The sequence below is a fragment of the Pyricularia grisea genome, assembly GCF_004355905.1.
Source record: "Pyricularia grisea strain NI907 chromosome Unknown Pyricularia_grisea_NI907_Scaffold_2, whole genome shotgun sequence".
Lineage (NCBI taxonomy): Eukaryota > Fungi > Ascomycota > Sordariomycetes > Magnaporthales > Pyriculariaceae > Pyricularia > Pyricularia grisea.
Genome location: NW_022156717.1, coordinates 261165 through 278257, shown reverse-complemented (window position 1 = coordinate 278257; position 17093 = coordinate 261165). Strand labels below are relative to the sequence as shown.

Genomic DNA, 17093 nt, shown 5'->3' with positions numbered 1-17093 from the left:
GATAGTCGCATATTAATTATCCAACAACTGCTGATAAATTATAAAATAGCATTTGTGTCGGGTTTTGGTCCGGGCGTTATTATTTAAATCCTCCATGTGAATTTGGGTGTTAGTTATAAGTGCCGCTCGGACAGATGAACACTATATATATGCCAGTAAAACCGAAAAGTTATAATTAACTCACCAGTAACCCGAACGTACGCAATTTGGTCCATAATCGCCATAACCTCAATATTTAAACTGCCCTGAGCTGTGCCATTGTCTCATTTTTGGTTAAGTTTCCTGTGGCGAGGTTTTTGTTGGTCCAGTTTCGGCTTTTCAAAATGCCATTTGTCACGGCCAGGGTAAGCATAGCACGGAAGCTAGTCTATTGGCGCCTATCGACGAAGATTCTACTCTGAGGAGAGGTAAGGAAACAAACAAAGTTCTGAGCTTGACGCGACGTCGATAAAAGTATCACCCTAATGGGTCGTTGGTCAGGGGTCAGGGTTAGGGTCTGTTGATCTCATGGTCCAAATATCACAAAGGTGCTGGGCGTGTCAGACACCGATAACAACGGCGAAAATTCAAAAGGTTGCAACCAAAGCTGCAAATTCGCTGTGCGTGGTGCTGGGCACACTGCCAATCCGGGAGCCAACAACATCCGGGATGGCGTAACAATTGACTTTAGTGAGTTGGTGCAAACATCCAAAAGTCAAACAAAAGCCTAAAACCTGATTCATTTTACGCTAACCGACTATACAGGCGCCATGAAAACCACCATTTACCATGCCGACAAGACCCTCACCTCGATCCAACCCGGTGCCGATTGGAGTTCTGTTTACGAGGAGCTTTCAAAATTGAACCTGATGGTTTTTGGTGGTCGGGTATACATTGTCGGCGTCGGCGGACTTCTCCTCAGCGGAGGCAACTCCTTGTACTCGACAGCTCGTGGCTTTGCTTGTGACGGCGTCGCCAATTTTCAGGTTGTCCTGGCCAATGGCAGCATCGTGAGTGCTAGTGCTGATGAAAACGCGGATTTATACCGCGTTCTAAAGGGCGGGTCAAATAATTTCGGTATCGTGACACGCTTCGATCTTAACACCTTTAAGGCGCCAGCCACGCTTTGGTGAGGTTCAGTCGCGTCCCCGTTCTCGGCTAGCCCAAGAGTCATATCGGCGATGTAGAAGTTCGTCTCAGTTCTCGGCAACGAGGGTGGGGGGCATACCATCAAAATTTTGATATAATTCCGTTGCCGAATCCAAAATCTAGGAATCCCACAAACCAGTCGGATGCGATTTATAAAAAGGCGGACCTAGAGGAGAAAAACTAGTTTATTCCCCCAAAACGAATAATATAACGACTGCTGTTAATAAGCCTTTCGCAGGTCAATTAATTAACAAAAGGTTACTGCGGGTAAAGGTAGTATATTATTGTCTGTTTAACAAAACTATCTAGGTTCGAGCTTTTAAACAAATTTCCTCCTTATACCCGTAATCGGGACCGGGTAAATCACGTGTTGGTCACGTGGGGCACGACACGTAAATTATCAATCAAATTGATAAATTAAATGCGTTACCATTAACCCCAGGTAAAAACTTATAACCAGGAGTCCCTTACGGGTTTATCGAATAATATAACCATATCTTTGACCCTTGTATGATACTTTAATATAAAGACCATCGGGAAAGGTCCCGTAATCCTTTTCCGCACGGCACCCCTCGAAAATTTTAATCGTGATAACTTTATCGTTAATTTGCAAGGCCGGCTCGGCCTTCTCAGGCGCATCGATCACTGTAATGGGCGTATCATTGCGATCGAAAAGTGTAATTTGGCATGGTCCAATGTATTTGGTTGTATAAACAGGGTCGATAATCTTTATAGACATATTGACGTTGGAAATAGAAAAGCGAGATAATGTATAAAAGAATAAAAGCGAAAGTTGGCAAAGTGATTTAAAGGTTTCCGTTCTATTATAAAATAGTGAAGATTTATTAAAATTACATTTGGTCGACTAGAGCTTCCGCTATTATTTATAAAATTGCCGGAAAAAAAATAATATATTTTTAGCACGAATTGTGGGGTTCGAAAATCTCAAGCAAAAAGGTACGAATTAAACCTTTTAATTTTGTTCCTATTTTCATATTAATATAATTTAGTTTATGCCCAATTAATTAAAACTTTTCAAAAATAATAATTATTATATTTACCACCGATGCAGGCAGAAAAACCACCCCCTACCACCGTGCATATATTATAATAAACGTTGTTACGGAGTGGCGTGCCTGGGCGACTGCCAACCGTAACTAGCTCCACCTCACGTGACAAGGCGCCAGGGTGAGTTTGTTATTTGTTCGCTTAGGCGCGTGTACGCGATTGGCACTGCGTGCCTTTCTTCTTCCTTTACACTTAGCTTTAGATCTTCGAACAAAATTGCCCCTATATTACAGCCTTGTCTCTTTGGGATCGCTTTCGTGACAGATGTAGTAATAGCTTTTAAATATAATAAAGATAGGAAAAGAATACCGTTAACAGTTGCTGAACCAAAAAAATAATCATTAGCTGGATGGAGTGTAAGTTATTTATAGCGATGATAGAGTTTGCGCTACAGGCGTTATTAATGGCCCACTAATAATTTAAACGGCTTTATATTTAATTAAATTTAGTTTTTTTTCATAGTTTGAATTTAAAAGATTATATCTGTTAAAAATAGCCATTAATTACAGTATTATATGTTGATTATTGTTTATAGACCTCGTTTACGCGTAGGGATTTAAGTTGAAATAAATAAGTAGCGCGAATCGTTATATTTAATTATTTTTATTTACCTTTTAAAGTAACAAAAAAAGCTATTTCCAATTTGTTTTGGGGCACAAAAAAGGTGTTCGTGCGGGCCTATGGATGCCTTATTTGTAAGGTATCCCAAAAATTGCGCGTGTTATTTTATATCGGGATATCCCTTTAAATACAATAATTATTATTATTCCGACAGTAAAAAAATAACCTTAAGGTAAGAAAATTTAAAACGGGTAAATGGCAATTCCTTTATTCGATATGGGACCGCCAATTTAATCGGGGGTTTTTAGTTAGGATTAAGGCCGTAATTAACGCGCCATCGTTTTTATCCCAATATAAACCCGAGAATTCCACCTGTAAATATATTTCGGAATAGGAGAAAAGTTATTTTGCTGGTATCGTTCCATAATACGTAATAATTAAAAGCTTTAACCTGCGTTATTTATTCGGTAGAAAAATCCTGTTTAATTATATAGGTATATACCGCCGTTTTAAATGTTTCGTTTTGGCGAGTAACGGGCAGATTAGCCAAACCCGTAACGTAAATTCTTTGGGCGATTACGTATATAAATAAATATTAATTATTATTTCCCAAAATGCGAATAAAAGGGAAAGATCCCGGTTTTACCGATTAAAATGGTTAATTAATTTTGGCATCGTTTTGGCGATAAAAGGGCAGATTTGCCGGATAATATTAAAAATTTGGTGGATAAACAACCATTTTCCAGGGCTAAATCCAACAGGTTTTTGTTTTCCTATGGTATAAATTAGCTTAAATTTAATATTAAAATTCTTATTATTTTTATCCATTATATTTCGCGAACAGGATTTAAAAAATTTTTATATTTGTAATAGCACCTTCCCAAAAATAATTTTCGAATTAATAAAACACTTTTGTCCCATTAATTTAAAAGAGAGAAAATGTTTTGGTTAAATTAACAAGATTTTACTTTTAATAGCGTATTATTTTAGGTTTTAAGCAATTATAATGGCGTCGGTAACGTTTAAACGAAAGTTTCGCGAAAAAGGAAGTTAACGGATCGTAATATTTTATAAACCGCCCAATTTTGCAACCAGCATTTCGAACATTTGTTTCAATTGGGATTTTACAATAACCACCCGAATTAGCTTTTTTTTAAAAGCAGTAAACGATACCGTAACTAAAGGAACGATAACGGATGATTTTTTTTCGCCCATATTAAATTACATAATCGAATTTTGCCGAACAGGGGGGTTAATTATTCTTATTGTAATGCGTATTTAAATCGGACGGATTATAATATTTTACTTAATTTTTATTAAAAATGCTATTGGGTGCTTTAAGGGGTTCCAATTCGTATATCCAAAATTTCCAATTTCGGAAATAAATTCGTTTTACCGTTCGGGCGACGCTAAAACCAGTAAACGTTCTGTACGTTGGTAATCGTGCAGCGATAGGTTATAATAAATAATTATGCGTTTCCAGGCGTTTGGGAAAAGTTCCCACCGGTGGGCTGCCAGCTAAAATATAAATAGTTTTGGGGTAATTTTCGGCATGGGACGGGTAATTCGACCTATTAGGTTATGTGCGTTAATTGACTTTTTTATGATAGATAAAAGGTAACCTGAATATTTAGTATAAATACCCCTATATTTTTCGAGCTTTAATTTTAGTTTTTTAAGATCCTGAGGCAAATCCGTCTATTCGTTGGATATTATTTCCAATACCTCCGTACTTTTTCTTAAATTTGTTGCGTAACGTTTTTAAAAGTCCGATAATACTTGTAGCTTAAGTTTTTTTGTGAGATTATACATTTTGAGGCTGTGTTTTTTTATTAAAAAAAGATTTTTTAACGTTCGGGCGTTTTGGTGAATTTGTAGGGCGGGACGGGTTTGGGTAAAATATAAAAATGGTTGATTTTGGGCGAATAATTAAATAATTAACGTAAATCCGTTTTTAGCCAAATATAATTTTAAATTGGTTAGGTTTGTAATTGTTGGATTAGGGTTTGGAAACCGCAGGGAAGGAGCGATCTTCAGTTTTTTTATGACCTGCGCTATTTTTCCCAGGTATTTATAAAAGAGGTGGTTGTTGTACTATATTTGGAACTGCCGAAAGATTTTAAACAAAGCAGATGGAACGTTAATATATGATGTTATGGTTTTGGGAAGTATATTTATATCGAGATTTGGATGTTCGTATGGCCATTGGCCATGTATAAGTTTGGTAAAACTGTTGACTGCCCTTCCTTAACACTGTTTAAAATATTGCTCGCATCGCCATTTGTAGGTCCAAAATGATTTATATGGTTTTTGGGGTAGTTTTCTGTCTATTTTCCCTTTTTTACTTTGGGATTTGATGTAGGATATTTTGACTTTTGCTCGAATTATATTTATATTAGCTATATACCCGTTAGCCAATTTAAACCGATCGATGGGAGGCGGGAGAATGTCGGCTATATTGGGGCCCATCGCAAATGCCAAAAGGATTTGCAGAATTCCCAGATCCTTAACCGTTTTATGTTTAGCCTTGGCGGCGAACGCAATGGCTGAAAGCCATGATATGAGGTGAAATCGATTTAAATTAGAGCGTTGGCAATTTAACGTCTTGTGTATCCAGCACTACTGCTCAGCAAAGGTTGAAGAAAGGTTCTGGAGCCAGACAAAATCGAAAGAGAGCGATGATAGGGGCTGCTCGTGGTTTGGTCCGTAGATTGTAGCTTTGTTTCGGAAGAATTGCCATAATCGGTTATGGAGGCCGGTCCCAGGGTTACCTGTTAAAAGGGTTTGACCACTGTGTATAACCTTTGATATAGCAAAGCAATCATTTTTTCCAGGCTTTGATCTGCCGCGGTTTCTGCTAGCATAGACCCTGTCGTTCAATGTAGTAAACCCATCAGCGCCAAACTCAGGAGATCGTGCCAAGCCACATGAGTCACAGATCCACACCACCGTTACTAAAAATGTTAACTACGAAATTTGGGGAAGCCCATTTCGCCTTCTGACGCACACTAACGTACACGTACAGCGAGATTTAGTGGGTAGGAGAGCCATGTATTGGTGTAGGTGGTGCTATCTGTGCTAGGGCACGTGGCGGAGCTTTTATCGTGCTCCTAACGCTGACTCAGAGCTTGTTGTCATGTGACAACAAGATCTATCTGATTATCTAATGCAGCACACCCCCCAGTTGACTGCCAATACCTTATTGGGATTCAACTGCTACATAGCCCCAAATACATCACTTCAACGCCGTATTCTAAATGCGTATATCTATCTAAAGAACAAAGAAAATGTGATGTTGAATAGCTGTAGCGGTGCAAAGCGCACCACATCTGGATTTTACCACTGTATTGAAATGCGGGCGGTGAAACCCATACAATGGCGACGAATCCGTAGTATTGTGCCCCTATTGTGTAAATAGAGACAATAGGTTGCCGTAGAGTCGTAGTAGGCGCACGTCACCTCGGATTTCTCACACCTGTAGCTGCCTTAATCATATTACCTGCCCAGGTACCTAGCTAGAAATTCAGGTATGTAGACATGTAAGCAGCCAGGTAGATAGGCCTATGATGCTTATTGTCACTCAAAGCCTCCAGTTCGCGCCACTGCTTGTAAGGATACCTGAACCGGCCCAGAAAAGTGAAACGAAACCGACTATAATCGTAAGTGGAATAGAGGGATTTTGCAAATCGTTTGGGTTTTGCCCACTCCGCACCAGAAAATAGACCCACGGGCCCACCATTATGAGGAAGTGGTATATACAGACGTATGCAAAAGATACGAAAAAGCATGGGTAAAGCCCCCACATCGAAAAAGACTGATTGTGATTGTTGTCGTGGAAGTTTTTGATTCGTTTGGGTATGCACTCAAGTTGCTCGTTGCTGCCCTGCACCGTGATGCAGTCGTGAGGGATGATCAGATTGCAAGGTAGTTTGCAGCTGTAGTAGTATGTTTGGAATACGTGAGACGAGATTGGGGGGGGGGGGGGGGGTCTGCTGCTGCACCACGAGGATTGTATTTATAGTTTTGCTGAGTTGGAAGATCCGTTTTGTCGCGAACCATTCGCTGGGGGTTGAGCCGGTGGAACTTGGGGTTGGAACTGAATGTCAGTGAGTACCATGTTATCCTCTTGGCCCTTATGCATCTCGGCGACGATAGCTGCCTTTTGTTTGAGACATTAAATATCTTTTTTACAGACTTTGTTTGATAGTTTGATATTTCTGCCCACTGAAGCGAGCCACAAGCCTGCATAAAGTTAGCAACCTTCGAATAATTCGCATTGTAAAAAAGTGGAGTTGACCTACACATTTCCAATACATTCGAAATTCACATTTTCGTAGCAATCGCTTTCGCGGCTCAAAGGGTCACCAATTCCACCTCACGCCGGTGAAGTCCTTTACAAACGATTTTAGGGTATTGGACAAAGAAGTGTCCTGCTGTTGAGACACCCATATGTCTTTTTTAGGCGTCGATTTTATGACCTGCCTCAGTGCCCTGGTGATTCCTTCGCCTGTTGTTCTAACGGAGGCCTGGGGATCCGTCGTTTTCGTTGTTTGTGTGGTTCGAGAGAGGTTTTGATTTGTGCTCGCTATTATAGTATCTCTGACCATCGGCTATGATACCAAAATTAACGCTATAGGTTCATATGCTTCTTTGAGATAGTCTCTAAATGAGACGGCTTGAAGGGCGTTCCCATATTGGCCGACTTGTGCGTTAACACCCGCGCCCTTATCGACCAGAATTTGCACAATCTTTTTGTGACCTTCAGATGAAGCGGCTTGGAGAGCGTTGCCGTAACCGCCACCTTCAGCATTGACGTTCGCACCTTTATCGACCAGAATTTGCACAATTTCTCTGTGGCCTTTTGATGAAGCGGTTTAGAGAGCGTTTCGGTACATGCCGCCCTGAGCATTAATATCCGCCCCATCGTTTAACACCTTTTCCACAGCGTAAAGGACGTTTCCCCGAGCCATGTAATAAAGTAAAAGAGTTACAATTTTTTCAAAGTTGTTAAGGTTTTTTTTACCCCATGGTTTGTCGGGATTGTTAAGGTTAAAGCAAATTTGATAACATTTTTTACTTTGAACAAATTACCAAATAAGATTCCTAACTCCGTTTGTATTTGGTCCAAGTTGGGCAGCGTGGCCCATCCAATATCGTGCAGCGTACTGTGCTAGGGGCCAGTTTTGTAGTTTTACCGTTGTAAAGTCGTGGTTTAGGTCCAGCAGATATGCCAGGCAGACCTTTACCATGTATTGCCTAGCAAGCCTTTTTTCAAAATGTAGCGATATGTTGCTTTCCAGTCGGTTTGATATAAGGTATTTTTTTACTGAAAAGTGTGTAAGCTGTAGTTTTTTTTTGGTGTTTTCGTTTTCGTCGGTTTTACTAAGCACAACTACCAAGCTCGAACAGTATATAGAAATTTTATTTGGTTCGGGCATTTTGTAATCGGCATTAAACCTTGGTTTTTCTTCCAAATCGACGGCATTTATATCGACAGTTTCTTCAAGTTGTAGCGGTCGCTCGGAAAAGGTGAGGAATTGCAACAGTTTTGTCGCGTTGCGGTCATAATCTGGCGGGATTTTGCTTAAAATGCGTGCGTATGTTGCGTCCAGCGTTCTTGGTAGGGTTTTTGAGCGCCGCTCGAAGATTAATAGGATCAGAACACTTTTCCAAAGAATCGAGTTGGCACGAAACCCATCGAAACCTACATTCCAATTTAATAAGGTTCTGGGAAGATGAGGTGAGGGCTTGTCCTTACATTCCATAGGCCTTCTCTATCAGTGACTATTGTTCCAACAAAAATTATTTGTAAAGTCCTGCTGACTGGCCTTCAGTAATGCTAAATCGGCCACCGAGTTTAACCCACCCGGCATTAATATACTATAAATATCTTTTAATATTTGACTTGATATTATGCTCTTACCAACCTTACCATAAGCAATTATTTATAAGTCTCTTACTTACAATAATTTATGTTTGTAAGACTTATATTCTAAGTATTTCTCTCAGTATATAAATATCTATAGCTGTTGATAGGCCTTTCGTTATGTTGATCGATCAATGTCACGTTTTTATATAATAAATTTAGTTATATTCTCTGCATTGTTACTTCTCTCTCTTTCTCTAACAGTCTAGAAGGGAGCTTCTGAACGTTCTTCTTGTCTTATACCATCAATTGAGTAGGTGAGTCACGTGTAGTTGGCCCGTGCGGTCATTCCCGTGACTCATCATTCAATTGATGAATTGAACGCATAAATCTCTAATCCAACAATAATAACAAATAATAATCTTAATAAGCTTTGAAAGAAATGCAAACAGTGCATTAAACAGTCGAATAAGGGATATTAAATATAGGAAAAGATATATGTAGTAATAGTTTTGTAAATAATAAATATAAGCTATTAATTGAAATAATTAATGCAACTATATATTTTTACTTATATATATAACGTGGTTCATCAGGACCCCGGATATATTAGGACCCCGGACATTTTTCAACCCAGTTTTATCCTTTATTTTCCACACGTGTTCTTTCCCCCAATAATAATGGAATTATCAAATTGCGAAACGCGAATTATTTTTGTTTTAAATAAATTCCGATTAAATAAAAAAAAAATATACGAAAAATTATATTAATATATAATGTTCCAAAATCGACATTACACGATAAAATAAACGGTATCGTTTTTTTGGCCAATTGTCGGCCAGGTAACCAAAAGTTAACGGAAAGGGAAAAAAAAGTAATTGTCCAATATATATTAGATTTGGATTTCCGAGGGTTTTCAGCCCAAATCGCTAATATGGCCGTAATGGCCGATTATTTTTTCGCCGCGCGGAACGCGCGACCGGTTGGCAAGTAATGGGTTTATCGCTTCGTACAACGACGTATAAAATTAAAAACGCGTTTTTTTCGCGTTTACGATTTTTAAAAAACTTTTTGCGAAAATTTTAACGCGTTAAACGCGTGGTTTTAATTAGTGGCCAATATAAGGGCCAAATATAATATCCAAAATTGCGATATATATAATTTCGACGAAACCGGTTTTATAATGGGCCAAATTTGCGTTGGAATAATCGTAATTGGGTCCGAAAGACGCGGAAAAAGGAAAAAAATACAGTCTGGTAATCGAAAATGGGCAATTGCAATTTATTACATTAATAGCGACGGTTACAATATTCCCCCGTATATTATCGTTAAAAACGTTTATTATTTATTTAATTAATATATAAAAGGCGGTTTTCCGGATACGTGGCGTTTTAAACCCACCGTTAATAAATGGACCGACAACGAAATTGGCCTCAATTGGGTTTAATATTTTAATAACCATATAAAATCGCGGATAAAAGACGTATATTGGATGTTAATGCTCGATGGGCACGGTAATTATCGATCCCCTAAATTCGAGGGTTATTGCAAAAATTACAATATTATTCCATTTTATTTGCCTGTTTATTTATTTTATTTAACCCAACCATTTAATATCGGAATGTTTAACGTTTTTAAACGGGCGTACGGTTAAAAAATTAACGATTTTATCCGGGCCCATATTACCAGTATTAGTAAAGTCGAATTTTTTTTGGTTTTTGCAACGGCTTACAAAAAATTAATAATAAAAGAAAATATGGCCGGAGGCTTTCGAGGGGCGGAAATTATCCCCTATAATCCGGAAATGGTTATATTTAAACTGGATGTTAGGTTACGGACGCCGTCATTTAAAAAACTTGATTTTTCCAACACCGACATTTGGGTTTTTTAAACACCGCATAATCCGACAAAAGCCATTAATTAATTTACTTTTGTTAAAAATCGAATTAATTATTATTAGGGAAATTCGCCAACGTTTATTTTTAATGCTGTAAAATAGTTAACAAAAGGGTTAAAGTCGATTGTTTATCGAACTATATTTTTGAAAGCGGAAAACCGCAATTTTCGAAAGGTTAACAAAACGTTTAATAAGCGGCGTAGGGTTTAAAAAACACGTATTCGCGAAGGAGGGTTATTTACTATATAAAAGGGTTAGAATTTGCTTTAATTAAATGGTGCCGATGGTTTAATATACGAAAAAAAAAATGAAAATGGGGAGGGGAATAGTGCGCAACCGGTGATTAAACGACGTTGCGGCAATTGCGGTAAGCCTGGACATAATGCACGTACCTGTTAGGAGGATGCAAAAATGTTTAATGTATATATATCCGATTATATTAAGGTAAATTAAACAACGTTGGCGTTGCAATTGAAATTGGAAATAGTATTGTGCAGAAAAAATGTCCGGGGTCCTGATATGTCCGGGGTCCTGATGAACCACGTTATAACGCTTTTGGAAAAGTTTAGCGAATGCCATTTACTTATAAGACTAAACTATCTAATAATATACTGCAGAAGATTATGCAGTTTAATAAGCTTTGATCAGACTAATTAATCAAGTACACAGGTACAAGCTGCTGCTTAAGATAAAATATAACGTGGTTTATTAGGACCCGGGCCATATTAGGACCCGGGCCACTTTTCCAACATGAACCATCCTTTCTCTTCAATACGTGTTTTTTCCACCACCAACAATGGAACCGTCAAACCAAGAAGCGCAAATCAATTTAGCGCTTACTGAGCTTCGATCTTAACCGACATGTTACAGGGAGATTGATATGTAGAGTAATTGACAGATGGAATATACACAATTAATGGTATTTCATATTATTTCTAGCTACAAAAAAAACTTGTGTCCTGTAGAATATAAGTCAAAACCCCTAATGCCTGAACACCCCCGGTCACCGAACACGCGTTTCCCCACACCCACGTTCACCCCCTCTGTTACGAAAGCGATCCCAAAAAGACAAGGCTGCAATATAAGGGCGATTCTATTCGAAGATCTAAAGCTAAATTTAAAAAAAAAAGAAAGGCACGCAGTGCCAATCGCGCGCACGCGCCTAAATAAATACACAACAACGAACCCTGGCACCTAATTACGTAAGGTGGAGCTAGTTACGGTTGGTAATCGCCCAGGCACGCTACTCCGTAATAATTGGTATTACGTGCCTTTCTTTTTCCTTTACATTTAGCTTTAGATTTTCGAATAGAATTACCCCTATATTGCAGCCTTGTTTTTTTGGGATCGTTTTCGTAATATCGGGGAAAATTTTTGGGCAATTGATTTTATTTATTATATAGGTTGGGCCCCTTTAAGTCGGGTTTGAAAAGTATTGCTAGGAATACCCTATTTTCGGGAGGTTTTTACGATTGGTTCGCCATTATTAATGTCGTTAATAGGGCATATAAACTGGTTTTCGGTATATCGCTTTATTGTAAATTAAAAAAAAAGAGTTTAACAAAACTAATTTTAAAAATGCGAATTTCGTCGAGATATTTATAAAAGACAACGAGGGGTAAAAATAAAGGTATTGTTATTTTTAGGTGCTAAAAGTTGGGGGGTGCCCGAAATGGGGTACGTAACGTTAATTAAAAATGAACAACTTTCGTACCACCCCGATTGAATTCGACTTTTGCCGCGGTGTTTGGAACCGCTACCAAAATGGCTGGGTTTGGGCATAAAATGAAAGCCAGCACAAATCGACCACTGTTTATAAATTTTATTTACGTGTAGGGATTTAGGGTTAAAACAATATAATTAATGCGATTCGCTATATTTAATTATCTGTTTTTTTTATTTTAATAAAGAAAGTAAAAATGCAATTTGGCTACAGGAGGAAATAAAGGGTTGGTTCGGAATTGTAAATGCCTGAAAAGTTAGGAGTTCGGATCGCACGTAATATATGCTAGTTAGCGTACATCCACACGCCCAAATGCGATAATAGTAACTATTATTCCAACAACCACGGTTCCCTTCCCTATATAGGCGGTTTCAGTTATCCGGAGTCTAGATATGGGATGGGCTTGTTTTGTACAAATCGCTGAATATTGGTTGCAGGTTTAATGTTATGCCTTGCCTCGCTATCGAATTTAGATCCGAATTTAAAATCGTAAATCGTTTCGTTAAGGAAGCTTAATAACAATTTTTACATTTTTACAAACTATGTGCATATATTATTATTATAATGGAAATAAACGAACGTAATTTCTCCATTATAGCTGCTATTTAAATTAACAAAACGCAAATGTTTTGTTAAAAGCACATGTAAAATCGTTCTAAGTTTTAGATATTATTTTTAATTAACTTGGACAATGGAACTTATTCATTCCGACGTATGCCATAATCTTCGTCAGCCAACCAGTCTGGCTTATTAAGGGGGTGTAACGATCCAAATGGAATTAATAGCCACGACCAGCCCCTTAAGGTTATTATAGCAAGAGTGGTCTTCCAAAATGTTTTTACCCTTATATTTAATATTGAAAAATTTGGTATAACTTTTAACTGTTTTATCCTTGGTACCGAATCGCAGTTCCATACGTTTATCGGCCTAGCGGAGGGCTAACTATATAATAGTTGTATTATTGTAGCAAAACATCGGTCCCCAAACCAAATTGTCGTTAAAATACAAAGCGCAGGTCATGTTGTAACTTTCGACAGTCTTGGACCTGTCGCTAAACCAAACATTGGAATTAGATATATTAACTGCGGTTTTTGTATTATTAAAATTAGCAAATAACAAACGGCTATTTTTGTACAACTATTGGGGGTTATAACGCGTTTTTACAAATTATTAAATAGTGGTAAAGTAATTTGGGGGTGATAGTTTAAAGTAATAGATGATGTTATGGGTATTTGAAAGGATATTCGATTATTAATAAACCATGTTTTTAATCTTAATTTTGGGAATATCTAATTTATAACCGGCATTTGTCCTATTAATCATATAAGTTTAACTTTTTCAAACTGAACATTGATATGTTATATTCAGTCTATAGGGGCGCCGAAAAAATTTCCTGCTCCGCAAAAGAAGCAATGCTACTGCTATCCAATAAACTAGCGGTAAGCATCAACCTACTCCGTAAAAGGCGAAGGGATGTTATGCAGGAAATGGTTACGAAAAAAATGAAATCGGATTATAGTCCGGCTTATTTTAATACGATTACAGTTAAAGGGTTTTTTTTACTAACCGCTTATTTTAAATAATTTAATATTCGATTGGTCACGCCTTAAATCCGAGGGTTGCAATGCGGAAGCCATTGTTATTCTCGTGTATATTAGCTACTGCAAATACGTTATTAAAATGCAGGTTATTAACCCGCCCATTAACCAAATAAGAAATTTGTCATTTTTTACACCCGGTTGGGTGGCCGTTATTAAAAATGCCAGGGGAAATGATTTTTTACCTAATTTTATCTTTGCCATCGCCCAACGTATTAGCCTTCGGGGGTGCCTTTAAACTTAGTAATACACTTTGGCTTTTAAAAAGAGGATCTATACAAATTCGAACCCGTTGCTGGGATAATATATATTTTTGAACAATTTCTTTTGTTCCAACCCATTATTTTTTGGTATTAAAAGGGTACCGCCCTTTAATTATTGCGATCGAAAACCGCCTTTTTTCCGAATCCTTTTAATGGGCGGGGAAAACCATCGCCGATAACTGCAAATTAGCAATAATTTAGGATTGGGGAACATTGGCGTATAAAAAAAGTAACCAAGTTTAAAGGAATATAAAAAAAAAGCGCCATTTATATTTCGTTAAATTAAATACCAACGCGGGTAAGGCGGGGTCGGGATTGGCGATTGCATATACGTATACAGGCCAAACTTTAACGATCTCACCAATAACGGCGTTTCGATTTGGGGATTAACGGTCCGGCCCACTCTAACACCAATTTTAAATCCCCTTTTCCGCTGTAAAAAAAAGGCCAAGAAAAAACCATAATGTCCAAAATGGGAAAATTGTATTAGCTATTCACATTATTAGCAAAGATACGCGAAACGAAAAAGAAAACCAACCCCGTAAACCGTCGCTACTTACGTTCCAAGGTGCAATTAAAATGTTAACGTACATTTTATAGTAAAATTAACCTTGGTTTCTTAAGACGGCGGCGGAATTTAGCCAGGATTAAAGGTATTAAAAAATAATGGATGTTTTTGTCGACGGGTTTAGGTTAGAATAAGCGATTGATAAGTTTTAAAAGGAAATATAGTATAGGTTTTTGCGTGTTTTATATAGGGGAAGTTTATTTTGGTATAAATACGAATTATAGCCATATTTTTTCCCTTTGCGATTCGTATTCGAATATGTAGGTTGCAAAAGTACGGCAGGATTGGGCTTTCCTAATTTGGTTTTATTCCTCCCATAGGGTTTCGTAACGTTTATTAGTATGGCTTACCACCATGGCTAGCTTAATTACTTCTATTTACAGTTAATATCGAGCCTAAGGTTCCAAATGCGGATAAAGGACATGAACTTTTCCGTATTACCCAGTTCGTAATCGCGCCCCAGAAATATATCGATAAACCTGGTACCGGTATTAGTGCAAAACTTGCCTTTGGTTTTTTTTTTATAATTAAATATACGGCCTTTATAATATTTAAGGAGGCGGCGCAGTTTAACGTTAAAACGTTCACCCGATTCGATAAAATTACCGACCATTTCCCTATTTTCGTTCGGATATCCGGTATAATTTCCCTGGTACGTTTAATTTTGCCCGAAATTTGGATAAAAAGCAGCCAAAATTCGCTAGCGATACCAACCATTTTACGACCCTTAGGTCCAATGGACGTAGGCGATCCAATCGTAAATCCACTTGCCTAGGAAATTGGCGTCGAAAACGCTACCGGCCAGGATAATGGGGTTTCGAAGGGATCCCAGTAAAATAGTAAATAGCCCTTTGGGATTTGGTATTTTTTTATATTAAAATAAAATAACCATATTTAATATATATACGGGTTACTAAACCGCGGTACAAAATAACAAGTTTTGTAATTAATAAAATCCAGAATACATGTAATAACACGTCGTAAAATTTTGCAAAATGCCAACCCAATTTAATTTAGTAAATAAAAACTAATATGGTTTAATTTTCGTATCCTTCGAAAGGCGCAGCGTGAAAATTTGGGAACGGTGGGTCCGTGGAGGTATATGTTTAAAATTGTCCTAATGGTCCATTACATACCCCGGCAAACATCCTCCACCATTTATGGGTCAGATCCACTTTTATTAACGATTTATACCCAAATATACCAATAAATTTAACAGCTGAAAAATTTTCGCCCTCCGGGCGCCGGTCGTTATGGCCTTACCAGAGGTCTTAAACCGCCGCGCGCGCCCGCAAAGTACGCCGTGTGAGGATCAGGCCCCCAGACCTGCCCTTAGAATCACGATTCGGCTCCACGCCGAGCCAGGGATCGGATAAAGGGTCCATTAACTCCGGATTTAAACGCGTTTTTCCAGCGTGTCGTTAATTGTAATTTCTCTCTTTTTTTCAATTTAGAATTTTCGTCGATAACGCCTAATATATTGAGGTTCTCCAATATATGTCTGGCCGTGACATAATTCTAAACTTATTATAATTTGCTGGTAAAACAATTAAAATATATCGTTTAATCCCTTTATTTAATCGTTTACCACGTCGGCTGTGCACGACGGTAAATTAGGCCATAGAAAATACCATTTGCGAAATTAATATCGCCGCGTAAAAATTACGGCCCACCGATTCGCTAATTCCAACGCGTGATAAACGCAAATTTAATAAAGCCAAATAATTTGGTTTTAAGTATTGTTATTTCCAACACCAAAGGTTCGGATTAAAACGGAGAAATTACAATTGCCCCAATAAGCTTAAAACCAATAGAGCCCGCTTTTACCAACGCCAATATAAAATTTGAAAAGCCCGTTAAGCCCCAATCCGATATAAAGTAAAATTAGCCAGTCGATAGCATCGAAATTAACGGATCGTACGAGTACGAATTAGTTTTTAAACATTTAAAAGAGGCGCGAAGCCCTTTCCACCAATTTTTTGCCAAAACGTCGAACGGCAGGAACGAAATTCCGAAATTTTCAAACAGAGCGCCCTCGCCTACCGCCCAAATAAAAAGCGAAATGGCAAACGAAAACGAAAATACTACCGGCCAGGTTATAATTATTTAATTATAGCTGCAAAATTTTTTGGCCACCATTGCCCAATTTAAAAATTAATTCGCCACCCGGAATAATAATACCACCCGTTAAACCCGCGGTATTACGCCTTTAAACAGCGCCTTTAGAGGGGTTAAATTTAAACCCCATGGTATTATTATCCGGACAATATTTAAGCTTTACGGAAATAATCAAAATGCTAAAAACCCTGCCTACGACAGGACGGCACGTAAAACCGGTATCGACCCCGGTATATTTAATGGTAATAAGAATCGTTTTAATAAATGGATTATTAAAATCGCAAATAAATTTGTAAAGGACGA

General features: G+C 37.9%; 5 protein-coding genes across 5 annotated transcripts; 1 reads left to right on the top strand and 4 right to left on the bottom strand.

The window, feature by feature from the left end:
• Positions 1-749: 749 nt before the first annotated feature.
• On the top strand, positions 750-1112 carry PgNI_02687 (uncharacterized protein; the record flags this gene model as incomplete). Its single annotated transcript, XM_031122748.1, has 1 exon — positions 750-1112. One exon carries the CDS (start codon positions 750-752, stop codon positions 1110-1112), a length of 363 nt encoding a protein of 120 aa, XP_030984477.1.
• A 491-nt stretch (positions 1113-1603) lies between these two features.
• Positions 1604-1867, bottom strand: PgNI_02686 (uncharacterized protein; the record flags this gene model as incomplete). Its single annotated transcript, XM_031122747.1, has 1 exon — positions 1604-1867. One exon carries the CDS (start codon positions 1865-1867, stop codon positions 1604-1606), a length of 264 nt encoding a protein of 87 aa, XP_030984478.1.
• Positions 1868-4756: 2889 nt separating this feature from the next.
• PgNI_02685 (uncharacterized protein) lies at positions 4757-5625 on the bottom strand (the record flags this gene model as incomplete). The annotated part of the gene is made up of 3 exons (XM_031122746.1): positions 4757-4811; positions 5165-5376; positions 5419-5625. Coding segments are annotated over 3 exons (474 nt in total), but the record flags the coding sequence as incomplete, so codon positions are not given.
• A 1762-nt stretch (positions 5626-7387) lies between these two features.
• On the bottom strand, positions 7388-7681 carry PgNI_02684 (uncharacterized protein; the record flags this gene model as incomplete). The annotated part of the gene is made up of 1 exon (XM_031122745.1): positions 7388-7681. The coding sequence occupies one exon, from the start codon at positions 7679-7681 to the stop codon at positions 7388-7390; it is 294 nt and encodes a 97-aa protein (XP_030984480.1).
• Positions 7682-15045: 7364 nt separating this feature from the next.
• PgNI_02683 (uncharacterized protein) lies at positions 15046-15285 on the bottom strand (the record flags this gene model as incomplete). The annotated part of the gene is made up of 1 exon (XM_031122744.1): positions 15046-15285. The coding sequence occupies one exon, from the start codon at positions 15283-15285 to the stop codon at positions 15046-15048; it is 240 nt and encodes a 79-aa protein (XP_030984473.1).
• Positions 15286-17093: the final 1808 nt, after the last annotated feature.